This window comes from Myxocyprinus asiaticus, chromosome 39, assembly GCF_019703515.2.
Source record: "Myxocyprinus asiaticus isolate MX2 ecotype Aquarium Trade chromosome 39, UBuf_Myxa_2, whole genome shotgun sequence".
Taxonomy (NCBI): Eukaryota; Metazoa; Chordata; class Actinopteri; order Cypriniformes; family Catostomidae; genus Myxocyprinus; species Myxocyprinus asiaticus.
The window spans coordinates 15547543-15570997 of NC_059382.1; the positions used below are offsets into that span (position 1 = coordinate 15547543).

Below are 23455 nucleotides of genomic sequence, written 5' to 3' on the forward strand. Positions count from 1 at the left end.
TAAGATGACTGCATTTGAGGAGTTTTAGCTTATGTTCCATTCCTCTTACATTATGGTAAGTTGGGAGTCTTTTGATCCCTCCCTGTCATCTGCTTGATGCCAGGCTACAATTCCTAGTTTATTCCTAATTTCCAAATTCTTTTCTTGTTCTAATTCTAAGTGTGGATCTTGCAGATGGTCACATGGTCAGCCTTGTACACTGGACCCAAAAGTATTTGGACACGTCTTTGCATTACATAAAAAAACATCAAACCAAGTAGCATTTAATGGCACAAATTAACATTTAACAAAACTACTTTACAAAGGTATCAAGTTCTAAAGCAATACATATATTGTTCAAAATAAAGACAAAACGTATTTGGACACTGGTTGTCAAACATTGACAACATGTGGAACATGTCCATAGTTAATGAGATGAACTACAACTGTGGTTACTCTGCAATGACACCTCTGTGAACTTGAGGGGAACTTCCTTCTGACATCCACTAAAAATCATCTCGAGATCAGTTGGTTAAAAGTCATTGAAAAAAAAAAAGGCTAGCATCATTTCTTTGCAGATGTCACTTGGTTTGACATTTTTCAACTAATGCAATGATATTAAGGCATTTTATGTGTGATTTTATGTGTGTTCAAAAACGTTTCGGGGCCACTCTATGTGACAGGCAGGAAAGAGAAATCAGTGGATTGGAGGAGGGAGCAGATGGAGTGAAACATGGAGAAGTAGTTAACGACTTACAAAGAAGAAGAAGAGTCAGAGCTGTCCCTTGATGCTACAATCCTCTTCTGAAGAAAACACCTGTGCATGAGGAGATGCTAAGTGCTGAACCATCTGCTTTCACCCTTCAAAGAGGCTCCCGAATGAACCTGCCTTTTTAAATGGGGCATCCCACAACTACAAAGAAAGCTGCTCATGTATTACATACACAGATGCATTGGCTCACCCACAATTCTCTGACACAATCCCACCGATCAGCTAAATCCCACAACAGCCTTAGTCATATGACTACAAATTGGGGGAAAAGACACAATGGTTGACTTGTTGCTTAACAGCCGACTAGTCAATAAGAAAGTTCAACTAGTTTATCTAGAATTGTTCTTATATACTGTTTTGTAGTGTTGTAAATTTGACAGCGTGATGTGCTTTAGCTGTTAGATCATTTTCGCAGTAAAACCTTCACAGTAAAAAAACAGAAAGGAACGTCTGTAAATTCAGCCCCTTTAGAGAATTGCCGCTTCACCCATAAACATTGAGATGGCTGTCTTTTGCATGAGTATCGCCACTAGCATAATGTTTTTTTTTTAACCCCTTTTTCTCCCCAATTTGGAATGCCCAATTTCCACTACTTAGTAGGTCCTAGTGGTGACGAGGTTACTTACCTCAATCCGGGTGGCGGAGGACAAGTCTCAGTTGCCTCCGCTTCTGAGACAGTCAATCCACGCATCTTATCACGTGGCTCGCTGTGCATGACACCGTGGAGACTCACAGCATGTGGAGGCTCATGCTACTCTCTCGATTCACACGCAACTTACTACGCGCCCCATTGAGAGCGAGAACCACTAATCGTGACCACAAGGAGGTTACTCCATGTGACTCTACCCTCCCTAGCAACCGGGCCAATTTGGTTGCTTAGGAGACCTGGCTGGAGTCACTCAGCATGCCCTGGATACAAACCCGTGACTCCAGGGGTGGTAGTCAGCGTCAATACACACTGAGCTACCCAGGCCCCCCTAGCATAATGTTTTTAAGATTATGTCACATTAAAAATAGTCCAACTTTTAAAAATGTGCATTCTGCTCCATTCCATTGCACTTCATCCATAGCTGTTTTCAAATGCAAGAACGTGTTTTATGTAAACGCACCCTAAGAAATGTGTCAGATTATGGTCAGGTGAACCCAAAACCAGCCTAATTATACAGGGCTTTCCTCAGATGACAAGACGAGTAGTTGTTCAAGCAACATATCGACTAGTCGGTTTTGAAAATGTTGTTTTGCACTTCCCTCCTACAAATGAAGAGGATACTTTGTATGACTATTGTGCAATTGGGAATATTCAGTCATTACTCTCAGCACATTAGTCAATACATTCAACAAAAACCCAAATGCAAATAGCTTGATCTCTTAAAGTCTGAGACTGATTCTTAACTGCAGCCCTTAAGTCTGGGTGAAAAAAGACACAGACTGACATAACTGATGGCTAGCGCTCATCAGAGGCTCCAGCTCCCTGTCCCCAGCTACCGTGCTGCTTATTTAGAGCCTCTCGCAACAATCCATTTTTTGGCTGTACTCTGGGTTTCCTGCTTCAGGAGAGGCTTAACATTATGTTCGTCCGCCAGCCCATAGGGCCAAAAGTTGAGTGTAATGTGATCAGTAATGAATTTTGTGTTACATTAGGCTGTATAAATGGACGGACAAGCGCAGACTACAAGTGTCCGGGAGTCAGGCTTAATCTAATGATGCAAAAATAGAGACAGAACCAATTATGGAGAGGGCCAACTCGGTGCTGGTGCAGGGACTGCAAATGAATAGGTACAAATCAAATTAGTGCCTAATAGACGTGCTACGAGAGAGGGCCAGTCGATGCTAAATGCATTAGGGCCTTGTGACCTCGCTGCTTCAAGCAGCAGCATCCAGGATCCAACCTCCATCTTCCCCAGATATCAAAGAAACTCTTGTTCAGAGGAAGGGGGAGGGCCAAAAAACGGCAGCTTCCTAAACGAGTTAAACGTTTGGATTGTCAAGAGTTCCCCCTCATTTCGCTCTGTCTCTCCCTTAATGTGAATGACCTAATTTTTTATTATAAAATGTCTAAAAGATGATTTATATGAGAAATCATGTAAATACAACAGGAGCCTGTCACTAAGACAAATACTTATCTTAGCGTAATTCAAAGAAACAGCGACAATTTGGGATTGCATTGTTCTGTAACTGATTCCTCTAGTCACCGGAGGTAAAATCAAGAGTAATTCGAACAAAATAGGGTTTACCAATTTAACTTCTGACAGAGTTAGTTTGCTTTTGAGCTTAATGAGCTACAAATGAGAAGAACAAACTTGGCTAATGGTTCATTTTGGTAGGTCTTTAACAAATAAATAAATAAAATCAACAACAACAATACCTGAGCTCTGTCTATGCCGGGTCATCAATAAATATTAAAAATTCCTTTAAATCAACTGCCGTTTTGCACATAAAAGGTAACAGGTGCATTTTGACTTCAGTTGTTCCTTTATTTTTGGGCAAGCTATGTTGTTTTTGCACAAATGAGCTTAAAGACCTAATGAAATTGCTTGACAAGCACAGTTTTCCATCTTCAACTAACATATTTCCTATTAAAGCAGGATTTAATTTTTTTTATTAGCCAATAAACGTTAGTAACTCTACAACCATGAACCATAATTAGCTACAGTATTTGTTAGTCGGCTGCAGGGGGATTGACATTTTAGTTCTAGAGAGCACTTGATTGGACAAAAATATGTGTAGTGCAACGAGTCATCAATATTTTTGGTCTTTTTTCCAGGAAGGGAAAGACTGTACATTTTAAGTGCATATATCTTCCATTCACTTTTAAGGAATACACTAGTTTATAGATGGCTTCAAAGCTTATAGACATGGACTAAAAGCCAAAAAACTCTCAATTTTGATTTCACGGGGTCTTTGCAGCTGTGCCGTTAATTCTAATTCATGATCACAGGGAGAATTATGTTATCTGACCTTCATTGCTAACATGTGCATAATTCTATTAGTGAGTGTGCTCACCTGTCCCAGAGCCTACAATTTCTCTGCTGGGTGACTCTGACATTGCGTCTGCCAGTCTCTCCTTTAGGCCCTCTTCGGTGACTTCCACAGAGGACATGTGACGCAGGCCGAAGCTCTCAGGCCAGCTGCCGCACACCTCCAGCAGGGTGACACTGCGGTCAAACGTGCCTGCCGAGAACAAAAAACACCATTTCAGTCTACTATTTTTCACCCACAGTGCATTGTCAAATGAGTTCACTTTTATCACTGCACTCTCTTACATAGATTAAAGAGTTATTTTAAGACAAGTCAGTTTACAAGTACAGTTTACCACAGGGCACCTAGTTTTGTTGGTATTATGTCAGTAATTGCCATAAATGTACAGCTCCCATCTATTTGAATGGGGACAGACTGAAATTTCCAAAACTGTTTGGCAAAATTTTGCTTCAATATTTCAAATGAACAATACAATCTGACTATAATGATATCATAAATTTGCTTCTTTTTTCACACTTCAAGGGTATTTTTCTGGCAGGTCCAGTGAATATAAATGCATGTTATAGGGTAAAAAGGTGATGCCTCTATGAAAAATATGATTGGCTTTTTTAACAGAAAAGCAGGAATTTCATTTCACCAGCAGCTTCCTGTGAGTGATCGGTCTCATCCACCTTTAACTGTCTCTCCAATCTCATTTAGGTCTTACTCAATTGAACTGCATAATGAACCTGAAAACTCTATCTAAAGCTACGCTGGTGTATCCACCAGAAACTCTGAGGTCATAAACAGCTATATGTGTTTCATCTGGCACACATAACTGCTCAAGACCGCAGCCGAACCCCCCTTCCTCTGACAAGGATAGCAAAAAGGAAATGACTGACCCCTGAAATACACCACTGTGGGCCAATATGACTTCAAACGAAAACACTGAGCTCGTTTTTTTTTCTCCTGGACTCTCAATGACAATAAGCACCCAGACCAATAAAAGAGATATTGCATAAGGAGGGGTGTGAGGAAAAGAAAGCAAGCGGAGCTCTTCTGTCTCCTGTGATGCTGAATTTCAGACTGTGGCATTGCTAGGGTGTCTTTCTATTACAGATACCTGCTACATGAAATACAGCTGCTTTATCAGAAGGGCCTTTGATCTGCAAGCCAACGGCTATCTGCCCTTGTCTAGGCTCCCCTGCAAACCCTCAGCCACACTCAAGGCCTCTGACAGGCACTAATGTGCGGGCGAGAGAGGAGCGCAGGCGGCTGGTGGCGCTGTGCTGATAGGGAGGCAAGGGGCCTGCTGTTATCTGCTGTAAAACACCAGCCCAGCCAGACTCACAGACAACAGATAACTTCACACCACTTCATAAAACGCTGTTTGTCCTGTGCCTGCCATTGACTCCTCAAAGCACTGAAATCGCCCAAGTCAACAGGTCCACCATCAAAGCAACAGCCTCCAAGCTGTGTGGCCGTGGTCATCGCACATGTCATGAATGACAACAAACATAGTTCTGTATGCTGCCAGGACACTACAGCACATATTTATGTTGAGATCATATGACCAGCCAAATATTTCTTGCTTTATTTCAATAATCCCCTGTAAATGGATGCCTTCACTTGCAAAATATATGAATCATGGGTGACTACGGATAACAAGTTTTTACAGCAGCCTCGGTAACTGAAAACTTCTGTTTTTGCATGAGTCGCACCTACGCCGATAGGTGTCAGCATAGCATGCATGCAAATATTATAGAGTGCATTTTAAAAGGGTTTCACTTTGTTTGGTTGAAGTGCAAAAAACACTAGCAAATTGAACAAAGGCACCAGTGATATTCCTTCTATATATAGCACCCACTTATGGATGTCTTCCTTTAATTCCTTTGATTGGCATGTTATTCCTGCACCCCTGGATATTATATGGGGTTATGATATTTCATCATGCCAAAAAACAACTACAGAAATTAATTTTCAACCCTTATGATGGGCTGACATTTGTTGCTCTGCAAGGTCGTGCTGTAAATCTCTAGAAAATAGAAAGTGCTGATGTAAATACAATCAACATGCATGCAAAGTGTTCAGTACATGTTTGTGTGTGTGGACATCATTGCAGGGATTATGTAGGATTTAATCTGGGACTTTGTTTGTTCACAGAAAACAGGTCAGTAGTTGCGCATGTATGTGAGCACCCATGCTGACCAGTTGAGTGATGTAACTGCTAGTGATAACGCAAGATAATGACCATTCAATGATTCGAAACTCGAAACGTAACAATTCCTGATGCTTCAGCTTACTGGTCCTCTCATGCAATACTTTATTTCTGGATCACATATAAGAGAAAACATCTGAGCAGAGCAAAGCGCTTGTCAAAAGGTTTCATTCAGCATTAAATACGGCCACTCAAGGTCAGGGTCATCCCCGTCAAAAGTCACTGAAGGCACTTTTAAATAGATTTGTGAGGCTGCTCCTCAGCTGGAGTGCTCGCCCCGAGTGCATTACTCTGAAGCTGAAGGCAAAAGGCACAGAGGATGTAAGGTCAGAAGTTCATCCCCTTCGATAGGGAAGATGTCTTCATCAGAGCGGCTGACGGCTGCCACAGCCCACATTCCGCATTATTCACACGCCTCAGAGTTCAGCCTCACCCAGTTCAATAACAAAATGTTTGCCATAGGTTGTGAATGGGCAGACACACACAGAAGAAAGAGATATGAGGACAATATGTTAACATTTAACAAGGAGGGGGAAAAGTACACTGTGTTTCATCATAAAACACATGTGGATCAGTCCTAGATGCTACCAAATGCAGGTCTACTTATCTCACACCATTGAGATGTTCATTATTTAATTCAGAGTGTGTTCACCTCAACAGCTTTGGGTTACCATAGGTTCACTGAGGCATGTGGGGAACATACATTATCCCTTTTCTGGGCTACGAGGGGGACCACAGGAACATAAGCAAATAAAAGAACAGCACCATCAGGCAAAGGTGGGACTAATTCAATTAGGTTTTATTGAGGAGCCATAAGTGAAATTGAGCTAAAAAGCAATTATGTCAGAAAAAAGTGTGTCAGACTTGCGAAATGTTGGTCACTTGTATCTGAAAACAAACAGCCTTCTAGGGGAAAATGGGCAGTGTCTAAATCACGCATTGTCATTTGTCCAAGAAGGCATCTCCTTGAACTGCCCCTTCCATCGTTTTTATTTAGAGGAGAATAGACAGACTGAGGATGGTAAATTATGGGGAGAAAGGATTAGTGAAGGTGGATTAGGATCGGGAATTGTTGCGAGCTGGATTCGAACTTGCAGTGTGCACTAACCATTCGGCCATGGTACTAGAAGACCTTCAACAAGCTACAACTGCTTTAATGGAATACAAAAGAAGCAAAGTATCTTTCATTCGACAATGTCAGGTTGAAACAAGTCTGCCACATTTTATCAATCACCTGAATACTTAGTTTAATAAAAACAAAATGGTGAAATGGTGGCAATATGCCTGTAGTAAGTAAAAGGGATAGTTCACCAAAATCTTTTACTTCTATCATCATTTACTCATTGTGCTGCACCAAACCCCTTTGACTTTCTTTCTTCTTCACTTAAACACAAAAGTATACGTAAGGAAGAATGTTAGTTTTTTTTTCGCCTTTTGTTTGTTAGTGTTCTTTTTATTTTTATTATTCTTCTGTATATGTTTCCTATGGCAACCCATAGAACCATTCATGGGAAAGTTATGAAATGTTGCACACAGGTAGAGGACAGTCTGAAGTGATACCATAGCTAATTTGGAGTCTTTATCTCAAGCCCTCTAGCGCCACCAACAGTTCAAAATTTCACTCATGTCTTAGAGACAAAATTATTTTTTTCCACCAATTCCCAAGCTCATGCCAAATCGAAAGCAAACCATGGATTCAATTTCCGTGCACCCTATGGGTCAGGAGATATTAAAAAATTTTTTATAAAAAAAGTGTTGGTGCTATTTTTGCTTATAAATTTTGAACAGTTTGGCGGAAAATCACAAAACTTGTCTCTTTACATTCAGTGCTACATACAGAGTCGAACGATACCCGATGTTCCCATTTTTGGCATCGGCCATTTTGAATTTTGTCCTAAAATGGTGTATTATAGGAAGGCATTGGCCTATCATTATGAAACTTTGAATGTGTCATCAGCACTACGCCCTGAAGGTCCGGCGACATCTAGTGGCCAAAAATGAAATAATATAACTTTGTGAGCTTATAAATTTTAATGCCGCTGGTCTATTTTCACGAGACTGGTCACGTTATGTTCCTGAGGACTTGCCGAGCGCAACAATATCACATTTGCAATGGTTCGCCTTATGGCCTGTTGCCATTTTAAAATTAGTTCGAAACTACTTTAGCGAATTGCTTCTATGCCATTCGTCCAATCAGAATGAAACCACCACTAGTAAAATAGCTGTAAGCAAGTTCTTTGATATAGGGAAGAACATTGCAAAATTTCGATTCTTAGGGCCAAAAACAGGCTGACGATTTTAAACGTTGTCTCCACTTTTATGTAAATGGATATAACTCTTAAATGGCATGAGATATTTTCACCAAATTTGACACACTTATATAAGAGCTCAATTTGAGACCACATAGAAAAAATTGCGGGGCTTGGCCACTTGGTGGCGCTATAACAGGAAACAACGTGAAAGTGGCTGTAACTACAGAATGGTTGGTCCAATTGACTTCAAAATTTGCATGCAGTGTCTTTGTGGGAGTTGCCATCATTGACCATGAGGACAGTCACATATACACTACCATTCAAAAGTTTGGGGTCACCTGCCTGAAAAGTTTCTCATGATCTTATGAACCTTTTGATCTGAAGGCGTATGCTTAAATGTTTGAAATTAGTTTTGTAGATAAAAATATAATTGTGCCAACATTTTAATTTATTTAATTACAAAACTAAAATCTTATTTAAAAATTTTTTTTTTTTGAGATGGATGACTTGGACCGAATAATTAAGAAAAGCAGCCACTAAGTGCCCAGCATATAGATGGGAACTCCTTCAATACTGTTTAAAAAGCATCCCAGGGTGATACCTCAAGAAGTTCGTTGAGAAAATGCCAAGAGTACATTTATGCAAAAACTAGGCAAAGTGTGGCCACTAGATGATAAAATATAACATCGTTTTTATTTATTTGGGATTTTTTTAGTCACAACATAATTCCCATATTTCCATTTCTATTATTCCATAGTTGTGATGACTTTACTTTTATTCTAAAATGTAAAAAAAAAAAGAAAAAAAAAAAAGAAGAATGAGTAAGTGACCCTAAACTTTTGAATGGTAGTGTATATATATACACGAACATGGCTGCCATTGGCCAATCATCAACGAATTTGACAGCAAGCATGCTAAACAAGGCTGAATCTTGGTTATGCTTTGGCCTATTAAAACAAAACTTGCCGCATGTTATAGCTATCACAGTGCCACCTACTGGTCAAGAAATATGAAAAATAGCTTTCATTGCTCATAACTACTTAATAGTGTGGCCTAAAATCATGAATAATTTGGTCTATAATCAAATAATTTGGCCTATGTTCATGAGACTGGTCTCATCCAGTTTCTTGTGTAATGGTCATGACAATAATGCTATATTTCCCATGGTCCGCCCTATTGCATGTCCACCATTTTTAATTTCATTGAAATTATACTTTTTCTAACTCCTCCTACAGCATTCATCTGATCTTGACTTGAAACTTGTCATCATGCTTCTTTGTTTGTTCAAGCTGCCGATGATGGGCTTGACTTTTTGCTGCTTGCAGAACATGGCTGCCATTGGCCACCAAAATGGCCAATTCAGCTATTAGACAAGGTTAACAAAGGCCGATCAGAATGAAATGTGGGGGACATATTTGACTCTTTGCCCGAGAGGTTTTTTCAAAATTTGACAATTAAATTGGGCACCGGTTAATGCTGTTACATTTTACATGCGCGTTAATGGTTTTGTATAGCGCAGTGTTTCACAAAAACACAAGTAATTCATATTTTATGATTGCTGTCCTCATTTTGAGCAACTTTGCCTCAAGAAACATTGGTGTCAGTCAAATCATTCGTGAAATATTTGAGATTATATAACAAAGTCTACATTTGTGAACTAGTCCTAGGCCGTTCATCAGACCTTTACCAAATGTGGCCTTCCATCATTACACCATGCTTGCAAAAAGTTATCCAAACCGTTCTCCTATAATGCAACAACAAATTTTATGCCATGATGCCAAAAAAAATCTGAGGCTGTATCTTTTCAACGCTTTGGTTAATCGACACGAATTTTATATTGTGCCAATATAACCACCGCCTGACAATACCAATCAATTTGGTTGCAATACCTCCTATTGGTCAAAAGTGAAATGAAATTCTATTACATTATAAGTAATTTGGTTTGTGTATTTTAAACCGTTTTGAATATAGCATTCAAGCGTTGATTTTCGGCAGTCTGCCTGGCCCCAGAATTGCTGCTTGCAGATATATTTGCATTTTTTTCCATACAGCGAAAGTGAATAGTGACTGAGGCTGTCACATTTGTCAATCTTTTTTGTTCAAAGGAAGAAAAGAAGTAATACGGCTTTGGAACAACATGAAGGTGAGTAAATTATTACAGAATTTTCATTTCTGTGTGAACTATCCCTTTAAGTAAACTTCATTATCAGCTGATTATGGCCTTGCTCGAGTGACTGTCCTCTTTTAAGATATCAAACCATCCAACTCTCCAGATAAGAATGACACTGGGCACTCAGGACGGCTTTATTTCCATGCCCTCAAGCTCCTTGGTGTGCATCCTGCTTTCACTGGCTCTCACTCAGACCCTACTTTAAAGTGCCGCCAGTTTACAGGCGCACATGGCATCAATGGCTCCTGAAAAGCTAGACTGACAGCTCTGAAGATGACCGCGCCGCAGCCAAAGTGATTCGGACCCAAAAGCTGCCAAAAGTGTTTACCTGCGATGTATGAGTGTTAATGTAGGTGTAAGCTCCAAGGATTAGCAGTCAGATAGATGGCCACAAGGAAGTATTTTTCCCCCCACCTCTGAGGCCCTTTTCTCATTACATTACACTGCCTTTTAAATCATTAACTCCCTTGCTCTCTCTTTTCACTCTCCCTCTTTAGCTGTGAGTGTGTGAGTAATCCCATCAATACCTTCACTGGGCTTTTACACTCTCTTTCACACAATGGATTCCGACTCACTCAGCCACAGCACTCTCTGCCCTGCTCTAAAAGCCAGGTCTGCAAACTTAGGAAAACAGAGCATAGTCTGACAATTAGCCTTAAACCTTTAATAACAAAGAGAGCATTGTGGATCTAAAGCTTTGTGTGTGGTACCAACTACAGCTACTTCTGCCTAACATCTCTTTTGTGTTCCACGAAATAAAGAAAGTCATACATGTTTGGAACAACTGTAGGGGGAATAACGATGACAGAATGTTCTATCCCTTATAGAGAGGCCTAAAACTTTTTGTATTCATATACTATGCCCTTTATATTCCTTCTCTGAATACATATGCTTTCAAAACACTTATTCAGTCTATGAGAAATAGGAAAGATTCTTATAACTTTGCTGAGAATGTGGAGTAATAGGAGGCACAAAAACTCATCTACTACAACCTAGCAAACACCAACTTATTGTGCCAGTGCCTTCACAGGCCCACATCTGATACTGAGTGCACAGGTGCTGTTTCTCTGTGTATCTTGCTAATGCACAAGTGGATTCGTTGCATTCATGATTAAAGCAATAGGGGCAATGCTGTGATTGGTGAGGGTATAAAGTGCCGATGACCACAATATCAAACCCACAGGTTAAATAAAGTCCAATTCTCTTTTGACTTCTATCAGAGAAAGAGAGTTTGAACTCTTGCCTTTCACCTAATATTCAAAGTTCAAGCCGCTCCTCTCATTAGTTGCTCTCAGAAACCCCCAGAACCCCATTACTCAACATCAAACGTCTGCATTATCGAATGCCGTGGCTGCCACAGTCTTTGCGGTATTCGTGTTTGGTGTTCAGTCAGTAGGTTTGTGATTGTAGCAGGGGCTTAATGGCACAGTGAGGGAAATAAACGAAGGCAGAAATGAGTGTGATGTTGCTTAGGACAACGGCACTCTGTCTTTCTCAACGGCACTTGTTTCTTGCTGCCTTGATTTGAATTGGGGGGCACTTTTTCGGGGCACTGTGCAGCTGCATGTGGCTGGGGGTCTGACGGCATTAATAATGAAGAGTACTGTGGCCTGGACAGTGATTAAAGGGGAATAATATGCTTGAAACAGAGCAGACCCTGCAAGGTGTTTTTCTGACAAACTGCCCCTGCTCTCTGACAGCTCGGGTGAAGAGAGCAACCCCCATGGCCTTGTTTGGCGGGGTTCACACACACAAACTCACGCAAACACATGCATCCACGCATCCAAGTGTTGATTGGTTCAGTCTTTCACCACTCATGCCTAAGTTTGGTGTATTAGTGTAATATATGCTTCTCTGTTAAACAAGATAGCATATTAGGTGTGTCCCACGCTAGCCAGAGGCTTTTTGTAAGTCCTCTAATAAATGAAGCCGATAGAGTCAATGTAAACAGAATGTGGTCTAGCACCATTAATGATGGAGAGCAAATGAGTGAGAAGTCATTTACAGTGATCCAAAGCAGCAGGGACGCCTAATTGATATGGAAGAGTATTGTATTACACAGTAACTTAATGAGGCAGACGTCTTGTTTATGCTGAGAAGCTAATGTGTTTCACAGCTACTTGAGTGCATTCATTTCTCTGACAGGGCTGGAACATACTGAGCCCCTCCTGTGCTCGCTGGAGCCAAAGCCTATTGGGTCTAACTCAAAACACTATCAAATCTTATTCAAAATTAACAATAAGTTAATTTGATCTAAGCTCTTTTCAATTTCCTTGGGCTTGTTTGGTGTGCAAATGGCAAGAGTTCCCAAGTTACATGTAATTGCTTTTTGGCAAATGGCGATATTGGTAGATACTTTCCAAGAATCAGTCACTCAGATAAGGATGTTTAAATAGACTAAATTGTTCCAACTCAACTGATCATGAAACAACAATACTTCCTGACAGAGACTGAAACTAGTCTGAGACTCAGACTAGAGATGCACTTAAGTCACAAAAACACAAAAAAATTGACTTGAGACTTCCCTTAAGTCTGTTCAGACCGAAAGTGTTCTTGCCCTAAAAAAATCTAGACGTAGCGTAACAAATATAACAGAAAAAAGGTGCATTTTTAAAAGTTGAAGGTCTTTGTAACTTGACCAAAAGAGATTTAATACACTAAGATTAGACTCATAGCAAAAACTTGAGCCTTGTATTTGGACTCTGCGTCAGAGACTTGCGAACATGTCAGCGTCCAAAAAATAAAATACTGCATGCACACACGCACTCATAATCATCACAGGGTGTCGACGAAGCTTTTTATGTGTGTGGATGTGAAGGTGTGTGTGTAGTGTCTCAGATCTATGAGAGATGCGTATAATCTAGCGCTGGGGGTGAGTATTCACATTAATCACAATACAGCCCATCCCAACAGACCCCATCCATCAGTCTGCTGTTGCCGGCGGAAACCTGAGCCCCCGCACAGCCTGGGTCTGCCAGCCCACAGTTGACGGATGGACATGGCCTTAATCCCCACATAACACAAACACACACCTGTACGCTCTCTCAAACACACACACACACACACACACACACACACATACACTTCTAATTCCTCCAAGCCATAAAGACGTACATGAGGACAGTAAGGTGCATATTAGTTTCATGCAATAAATACATTTGATAGGTTAAATTCCCGGTACATATGGTTTGACTAAAGGAACAGGTCCATGGCTACATCCATATGACTATGCTCATAAACATTAATATTCTCAATAAAACAGGGATATATTAAGCTTTCGCCTTTTGTGTAGCACGTCCCCTTGAAGAATCAAGTGTACAACATGACAATACAATGTGTTGTCATAAAAAATTATTGACAGTTATGGAATGATAGTATAGCATTTTTTTATTGTTTTTTGAGGTCAGAGACTGATCTGCCCAGAAACAAAGAATCAAATGCTTTCAGTTCAGTCGTAAGCATCATACATGTGCTACATATGCATGCACATTCATGTAACTAATGTAGACAAATCTACAGGCCCCTTTCCTCTCAGCATTTATTTACTGTGATTGCTTTTCCAAGGATCTGGATAGTTCACACTTCCAGTCTGGAAATGACCCAGCAAAAACATAAACTTACGCTGCATTCTGTTTACTGTTGCCTAAATGCACTACGAATAAATGGCAGCACATAATGGAGATATTCTCATGTGAGAAGAAATGGGAGGTCATGCTCAGGGCACATGGAGGGACTTCATGATCTCATTTGTAATGAGGAGGGATGCTCAGATGGACATGGCGACGGTGATTTCTGTGCTCGTCCGGCTAACTAAGTTAAAATCGCACAGCCACCAATTTGTCTCATGTCCACCAATGGGGGAGAAGAGAAAACAAGAGTAAGTGAGAGAGAGAGAGAAAGAGAGAGAGAGAGAGAGAGTGAAGACGTGCAGAGGACAGAGGTCTCAGCTGGCTTTGAGAAGGGAGGTTAGCGCCAAAGCGTTCCCCTCTCACACAGACATGTCCACAGGGCCCTGGCCTTGTCAGATGACATTATCTATCAGACCGGTGATGTGCACCACAGAGGCCGCACTATGGGAGAAAGTGATCTGATTGATCTGAGCCAGTGTTACACCTGACTGGAACAACGGCCTGATTGGCCACCAGGTCTGAGGAGGCTGAATCCTTCTCTTAAATGACAGATCATGAGTTTACCACACTGCTGCACAATGTGTCACTAGGCTAAATCACATAACATCTGTAAAGAACTATATACATTGTATATACTGTACAATAGTAGTCAACAAATATAGATATAGAGGGCAATTGGCCAGTGCCCATTATAAAACTGATACATAATGCAATTTAATGGTAGACCTACTCGAAATTGTGAAAATCAAGGAGGCCCTTATTTTACACAATTTTTACTCAAAGGTAACAACAGTTTTTGAAAAGACTGCCGGAAGACTTTTAAACAGGGACAACTGGGAAATACCACTTTTTTTAATTGGTTACTGGTTGAAGCCGGTAATCTTAAACTGACCAGATATTGGTCAATTAATTGGCCTGAACAATATGCCCATCTAATATTTATATACAACCTCACTCAGGAAAGTTGCTGTTAGCTTTCCTATCTGTCCATGCATGACTGCACTATATTAAGGTTGTGCATGAAGAGAGATTTCTGAACAGAGAAGTTTAAGGTCATTTTACTTTGGGAATGCAGACATGGGGTTAAAGAGAAATAATAACAAAAGTGAAGCTTTTCTTGTGTTCAGAGCCAAATAGACATTGCAAAGAGGATATTAGCGTAGCAAAATGGTAGTCTCTTAATTTGTGTATTGCATTTAGAGGACATAAAAGTGAGAGTGTGAAGAAATGTCCCTGGGTGAAAGGGCCTCACCCTTAGTCTTTTCTCTCTCTTTGTGTGGCTTAGCAATACTAACCCTTTTATCATTGTTATTTTATGAAAACAACCAGAACTTTGGCCTTGCTATTCTTAACAGAGACCGCAACTTAAAAATTAAAAAAAATAAAAAAACTGTCACAATTGAAGCAGAAAAACAAGCTGTGGCACTAATTAAAGGCCTAATTTAGAGAAACATATTGCTTATAATCACTTATAAACACTTTCTGTACTGTGCCGAAAGTTCAATTATAGGTTTCGTAGGAGGGAAGCACGTTCTTGCAAGAGCTGAGCGCTGGACCATTGGGTTCTGATGTGGTGGCATGAAACGGTGCCTCCTCGCAGTAATAACAGCCCTGATCTCCAGACTTACGGGTTGGCCAGTGTGAGCACCACCCATGCTGCCAAAAAATCGACCTAGCAGCCCAAATGCCATCCCCAGGGTCCAGGCAAAGGTCACGGCCCACTTTGGCAGCAACAAGAGTAGACAGAGAGCAGATTTTCATTCGAACATGCCGCAGTCTGTCACAATCCCATTTGACAATGAGAAATCACTGCCTAATGTGTCTTTAATCTGAGCATTTTGTGGTTATTCTGCAGACTGTTTGGTGCAGTGTGGCCACAGTTTCCTAAAGTCTACAGTAAGTCTAAACCCTCTTAAGTGAAAGTAATCTTACTGGAGAGGCAGATGAGGGAGGAATAGTCTCAAAAGTCAGGGAGTTGAGGAATGGAGAGGAACACTGTGTGTTCCAGGATCTTGGTGCCAATGAGGACCATCTGATATGATGATTGTGGCCAAATCCAGCTGTCCACCTGGGATTTCACTCATTCTCTCCTTCCAGCTCTCAAAGCTGCTTATCCTGACCACAACAAGCTGTCCTAAACAGACGAATGGGTCTCCCTTGGTAGCCTTGACCAAGTCTTCTCAAATCTCCTCATTTGGGGTGCAAGGTCTCCGCTGAGACAGGTTTAAACCAGTAATCTGGACCAAGTATTACTTAGCATACCAACAATTGTAAAGAACTTTTGCCACAATGGCGGAAACAACAATGCTTATGTGTATGTGTGTGCCACTGATTAAATCTAGCTGACATCAAATGTGTGGTCAATTAAACCTGAGTTTTAGCTATAAAATCAGACGTAAAGATGTATAGCAAAGCATATCAATCCACTTGGAATGGTGAGCTGAAAAGAGTCAAAGAATAGAGAGTAAATACAGTTAACTCAGTGTTACAAAGGGTCAAGGGCTACCAACAGAATTAACGCAAAGCAACTTAAAATAAGATTTAAAAACAAAACAAAAATAACAACAAAAAAACAAATGGATACACTTTAAAACCAGCCAGGTTTGCATAAACATGTATGAAAGCAAAATAATTAAAAAAATATATAGAAAGCAAGCCAGCCTGAAAAAAAAAAAAAAAGAAAGAGAAGGAGCAACATTGAGCGGTAATGTGTGCAATGACATCTGGTACTGTAATCAGCCGGACACTTTCAAGAGCTTCCAAAGCAAACAAGGCAATAACAAATCCACTTTACAGACCATCGATCTGCCCTAGAGCAGGCCAAGCCAAACACAGGAGCACAGGAGTCTGCTTTTCAACCTGTGAAGCAGGGTCACTCTCTTTCCATGCCCCTTGAAGTCCAACTACCCCACCTTTGGCGTAGTGTCATACAATCCAACCTATTGTCACTCACACAAATACACATCCATTAGCTTCGTAATACTCAAAAACGCGTGAAAATTAATTATATTTCACGAAACAATGGCAGGACTCAAGGCTCAGATTCTGCACAAAAGTTTCTGTTAGGCCTTATTTATTGGCAATATTTTTAAAGATTAAATTAGATAATCCATGGCTTTGATGTAAAATTACATAAATTAAATTACTGTACACAGCTACAGTGATGCCTCTGCCCACCATTTATCATGCATTTTGGCACCACTTTTCACTGCAAAAGGTATATAAAAGAAATATATATAAAGAAATATTGTTTTTGTAAGAAACGGCTTATACACAAAAGCACAAAATGTACCTGTCGATGACAAAATGGTTCCAGATGGAATACAACAATAAATGAAAGACCTCATTGATGTTTTTTTAAATGGTTGGGAGCAGAAACATGGCTCTTATACACAAGTGTTTGTGCCTAGCTCTCACAAGATGGCATGGAAATGGAGACAGGTTAACCGGATTTAAGAAGAGCCCAACCAGCATTGTTGCTGAGCATGCTGCAGGAGCAAAAGAGCACGCCTGGGAACTATGCAAAAATAAGATGCATTCTCAGATTAAACCCTCCCTCTGTTTCTCCAAAAAGAGTGAAGAATGCTTCCATTTTGCATTCTTTTAAAATATGATGCTTTTTTTCCATTACTTAGGACATTATTAATGAAAGGTTGAATCGAAAATATCAGAATTTCTTAGTATTTGGCATGTCCCCCTTTTACTTTCATGAAAGCATGCACTTGAGCTGACATGGATTCCTCAAGTTTATGTAAAACCTGATGATTCATGTTATTCTGGCATGATTTGAAAATGTTTTAAAGAGCAAATTTGAACTTTTGCACAGTTAACATGGTCACTATCACAAATTTGCTTACATTTGTTAAGTGACCTAAAAATAGTATAGAATTGTATCTTCATTTTACGCAACTTTGCTTTGTTTTACATTTTTCAAAACCATAAAACTTTATTTCCAATCTTAAATTAAAAGAAAAATCCAAAATATGGTCTTTTGGACACCAATGTGAACATGAATGAAAGTGCTAACACCCAGTCAGGAGAGGAGACATTGTAAATTGTATATATATCTTCAGTGAACATCAATTGCAGCTAAGAATGGTGGAAGTTCTTAAAAAAAGTTCCTGCAGTATTACTGCAAAATGATACCTTTCACTTAGAAACAGAGGTCACAATGTGGACTACATTAAGACATTTGTCTCTGACCAGCTAAGAACAATATGATATTAATAGGATCAAATTTTTCGCTAACAATTTGGCTTTGTGAGACACTATTCACAAAGGGAGAACATAAATCGCCTGGTCAGCTCACACCTCACATGCCCTGGATGAGTGATCACTCACTAGCTGCAGTCAGTCTCATTGGCAGGAGCCTCTGTCTCCACAGCTTGAATGAGAGCAATGATTCACTCAGTGAAGATCCAGCTAGAGCACAGAGACTGAGTGAGCTCAAAAGTATTGTGCACGTGCACGTGCACACACACACACACACACACACACACACACAAACACACACACACACACACAACCCCCAAAACCCAGCAGTAGGACAGAGTGTCAGAATAAGATCTGATCCACTGCAAGGCAGCCCGCACCAGAGCAAAACTTCTCCCTGACCAAAGAGACAGTCAGATTTCCTTCACCCAGGCTGCAGGCAGCAGAGATCTAGGATTCAGTAGGATTGCTCTTCATCAACATGCATGGATTTTGAACAACTTAGAGTTAAGGTCATCTGTTTTGGGTGCAGAAAAAATTATGCAATAGATAGTTAGATTTCTCCTTAACCAAGCAAAGCAGTACTGTGAAAGTTGTGAAAATCTGGAAGCCGCCATGTCTGCTCAGGTCTTTGACGGACAATGGGCTCTGAGCTAACGTCTGAAACGGCGACCTCTTTGCGAAAACCACAACCACATCATCTGAGAGCGGAAGAGGGAGAAACAGAGGGAAGCTGGAACGGCCTCATCATATCAGCCTGATATCATCCTAACCACGACCTGAACACCACACCACTACAAACAGAGAGACACAGAGCCTGATGAGTGTGCTGAGACACGACTCTAATATGTTTAAATGGAAAGATGTTGGAATAATCCATTGAAAAGATGGGCACAATGTGAGCAGAGATCCTTTATGGGCTCTGGTGATTTTTCTAATAATGGCACTGTTGGGCCTCATGTATTCAGATAGAAGACAAAGGCAGGCCTAACACAGTCGTAAAACCTAACTCAGGCCCACATTCAAAGTCATAAATCTTACTGATAAAAACCGCGCCAAAATCAAACAAAGGGAGTCCAAAACAGACTACAAATCCCATGAAGCCTTGCTCACTAAAGGATCGAACTCTCAACTCCTATTGGATGAGGCACACGACAGAACGCCCCTCAACCATGACGTCATCAGGAGTAGAAATATCTCTGAAATGCTTCCAGGATTTGCTTCCAGCAACTTTGCTCGCCGTGTGTAGACACAGCTCATCGCTGCTCTCAGGTGTAGCCTCGTGGTACAAGGAAGTAACGTCTAACTTGAAACTGTGGCCATACAATCTCCATCTCGCTGGACGTGTTGAGATTACTCTGTGTTCCACCGAACACTCTAACGGATCCGAAGGAGACCGCCGAGCAATCCGCATCTTCATCCATTTGCCTGCAGAAGTGAAGAGAGAAAAGATTTCTCTTCCATCTTCAATCAAGTCGACGTCGCTGATTTCTCTGCCAGCCCGCTGAGAATCAGCAGCCGGTATTGCCCGCCAACAGAGCGAGGAAATGGCCTCCCGTCATCACCCGAGCCTCGAGGAACCGAGTCGGAGTTAAAGGACGGATGAACACACATTCTACATCCTCATATGATTCAAGTAAGAGGTTTACATCTGGGCAGAGACAGAATATTATAGTGTGTTATTCTTGTGTATCAAGGTTATTGCTTGTACAGTTTATGGACCGCCGAGTCCGCTCACTGCTAATAATAATACTCAAGGTATTAATTATCACGAATGAGATTTGCTGTGCTGTAGTCCAACCACATTGGACTGTTGTGCATTTCCGCCATCGCGGGTGAGACCGGCACACTGAGTTTATCCATTAAAGAATCAAAGACCACGGGACGGTTTACGAGCCATCCACCACGTCTCTGAGTGATAAACTAACAGCTGCTTTCTCTCCCACGATCGCGAAATCGGCTTTGGGGCCGTCACTTTATTCTCTCTCTCCCTCGTACTAACCACACACACACACACACACGACCCCTCACAAACATTCTCGCACACATTTTTGGCTAGTAGATAGCTTCGTGATAAAGCTCAGCTTTGACCCTAAGCTATCGTACAAGCGGATACACGTGGTAACTGGTAGACGCTATTGACTGGTTTCTCTCCGCCCACATTCGCGGCCATATTCTCTGGCCGGAAGTCTCGCATGACATACTCTCCACGAGAGTCATGTCCGCCATTTTGTGCGTGTCCCTCCTTACACACACACACACACACACACACACACACACACACACTCTCTCTCTCACACACACACCCTCATGTGTTATAGGATTATTTTGATTTCCATATCTAATCATATCACTGTTTAGGTTATAGTTGTAAGTCGGAAGTTTATTGACTGCATTGTATTAATTATTAATTGATATTACTGCATAAATAAACTTTGTTATATTTCAAAGAGAAGTGTTTTGGTTTGTTTTGCATACACCTGTGTCATGCTGACGGGATGTCAGTGCTCGGATCCAAGCCTTCATTCATTGTTTCTTTTCGAAAATCGAAATTCGGATGTCAATTTTCCTAAGAGAACAATCTAATATTGAGACTGTTATACTATCTGGTTATTATTTCCTGATTCCAGGGTGGTGCCCCAGTGAAATTAATCCTAATTAATATTCTATTGATTTCAATAATTAATAATTATCTTTGATAATTATTAATTATTGCTAATAACCAAACCCGCTCCTAAACGTAGCGCACTACATTTACTGGAGCCCCATATGAGGTTTTAATGAGTTAGATTCTATTATTTAATTTAAATATTAATTAATAACTAAAATAAATAATTACCAGTTATTTCTGATAGTAACTGATCTAAAAATCAGTAAAGCCCTATAGCACAAACACTAAATGGGTGAATCTCACGAAAATTCAAAAGTGAAGGAGAAATGTGATCAATTCAAATCAAAAGAGAAAAATAAAAAAATAAGAAAACAGACTCTTAAGGACCATTAAGAGTCCCCCCCCCCCCCCTTTGAATTCCCAGTAGCCTAAAGTACATAATAAGTATACATAATAAAGTATTTGCTGTACTTAATGTCTTAAAATAGGATGTTATTTTCTTTATGCAAAATATATTTTCTTATTTCTTTGTGAGATTCAACCAAATTATTTACAAATATCTATTGTGAGCAAACAATCAAGCTAAAACTGCATTAGTCTAACAGCGATTCTCAATCTTTTTGACTCCAAGTACCCCCATTGTCCAAGACAATATTTAAATGTCCCTAATTTTTATGAACTAAAGATCATTATATTAAAGCTTATTAACATATTTTAAACAATTTTAAGCCATCTTGGGGCCTTGGAAGTTGTTGAGGCCCCATAGTTGGCCATGCGCCCCTGGTTGAGAACCACTGACATTCCAGTTAAAACAACCTGAATTATAAGCAATGATGCATTGTCAGGCTTGCTGACCAAGAGTAGCTATGCTGAGGTGCACTGATAATGATTTTTTATTTTTTATTTTTTTGCCAGAGATGCAGAAAAAGTTAAGGAAAAAGAGCAGCAGATAGTGGTAGAAATAAAAAGAGAGAAACAGAGAGAAGGATGAGGCAAAGTGCTGGAACAGTAATATGAGGTAACTAAAGCCAGATGAGCCAGTGAGGCGAGGCAATGCGAGGGAAGGAGGCAAATAGTTCGGTATGAGAAAGAGCAGACGGATGCATGTCTGCCACAATGGAGGAAGGCTGATAATCTGTGGCCGATCTTCCCCTGCAGAAAACACGTCAAAGAGCCCAGGGCCCAGCCCCAAGCCAGCACTGCAGCTATGACAGAAAAACAACAACAACAAGTGAGCCGAAGAAAATCACTGTCAGATTTAGGCCAGGCCACGGCGACCTCCTTCCACTATCATTTTCTGTATTAGTTGTGGTCTGGGTGCAGAAATCTCCCATTATGTGGGTCGAGATGCATGGCTGCCCAGATTTATGTGTATATGTGTGTTAAAAAGAGAGCATCTACATGTAGTTTTCACCATGCCAAAGTGGAGCAGAGAGCTGGAGCCCAGCTGGTGTTGCGGTGATTTCTGGCCCAAGATTTATATGTCCAGGGCGTTGATGAAACTGTTGCTTATAACCTGCACACATCACACATGCACATGAAGGAAGCGTGGCCAAGCCGTGATTAGAGCCGGAGCGTACAGCTTGCATCTTAATTCCAGAGGGCTGACTTCACACGTGCTCGACCGCTGCAATTACCACCCATTAAAATTTGGGCTGTTTCACAGCCTTCACAGACAGCACTTTCCACTCCCATGTCTTCATTTGAGCCGTAGTCGACAGGCCTTCTGCAAGCCAGTGAGACTATTAATTAAAGAATCACTCACAACTTCAAAGATGAAAAAACTGAAATAGATCATAAGTAAATCAAGAAACATAAAAAGGGACTTTAGCCCAGCTATTGTAAAAAAAAAAAAATGAAACAGAAGCTGTGAGGTTCTAGAAGAATCACTAAGTGGCCACTAAGAAGACAGAACACGTTCTTGCTTTAAAAAAAAAAAAAAAAAAAAAAAAAGCTACCAATGGAACAGAATGCATGTGAAAAACAAACAGTGAGATGTGCGAGAACAGTCAAAGACGTTCATCTAGTGCATCTTTACATAGAAAAACAATAGAAAAACAGCACAGATGGGCATAAAAATGTGTTCTCTGTGACCGCAGCTCACATATCTGTCTCATCTGCCCCCTTTTGAAACAGAGGTTTCAGTAAGTATGTAACATGTAGAAAAAACAATTACACTCTGGACTTCATACTACACAAGGTCTGCTGTGTTTTAACAGGCTGTTTTTATTTTTTTTTACAAACTCCGAGTCGGTACAAGTAATTACGGAGATATTCCTTGACTTGGATTTCTCTACAGGCAGCAGGATCCAGTGCTTCCAGTGTCTGTGTAAGAAGGCCATAAGTGATCATGATGGCCTGCTATCATTACAAAGTCAAAGACAAAAATACAAAAGACTGCTGATACCGTAAAATTACAACAAAACAGTGAAGAGATCAAAATAAAATTTTACAATATGGAGTGTTGTCTTCATCAATAATTCGTAAGTCAAATAAATAAAAAAACAGACATAGATTTAAAGGTATTGTTTAAAAAAAATCTACATTTTATTTGTATTATTTAGTATTTTACATTTGATGTCTATGTAAATATAAATGGTAGAAATATGTTGTATAATATTTCTATAACATATATAAAGCACATACACAAACTT

At 40.3% G+C, this 23455-nt stretch overlaps 1 protein-coding gene across 7 annotated transcripts in view; it reads right to left on the minus strand.

Annotated features, from left to right (window-relative positions):
• Nucleotides 1-23455, minus strand: part of LOC127430254 (BCAS3 microtubule associated cell migration factor-like) — a 302893-nt gene that overhangs the window by 21001 nt on the left and 258437 nt on the right. For all 7 annotated transcript variants that reach the window (XM_051679932.1, XM_051679931.1, XM_051679928.1 and 4 more), the window contains one exon: nucleotides 3755-3922. In XM_051679932.1, coding sequence (XP_051535892.1) covers nucleotides 3755-3922 — 168 coding nt within the window. The remainder of the gene's footprint in view (nucleotides 1-3754; nucleotides 3923-23455) is intronic.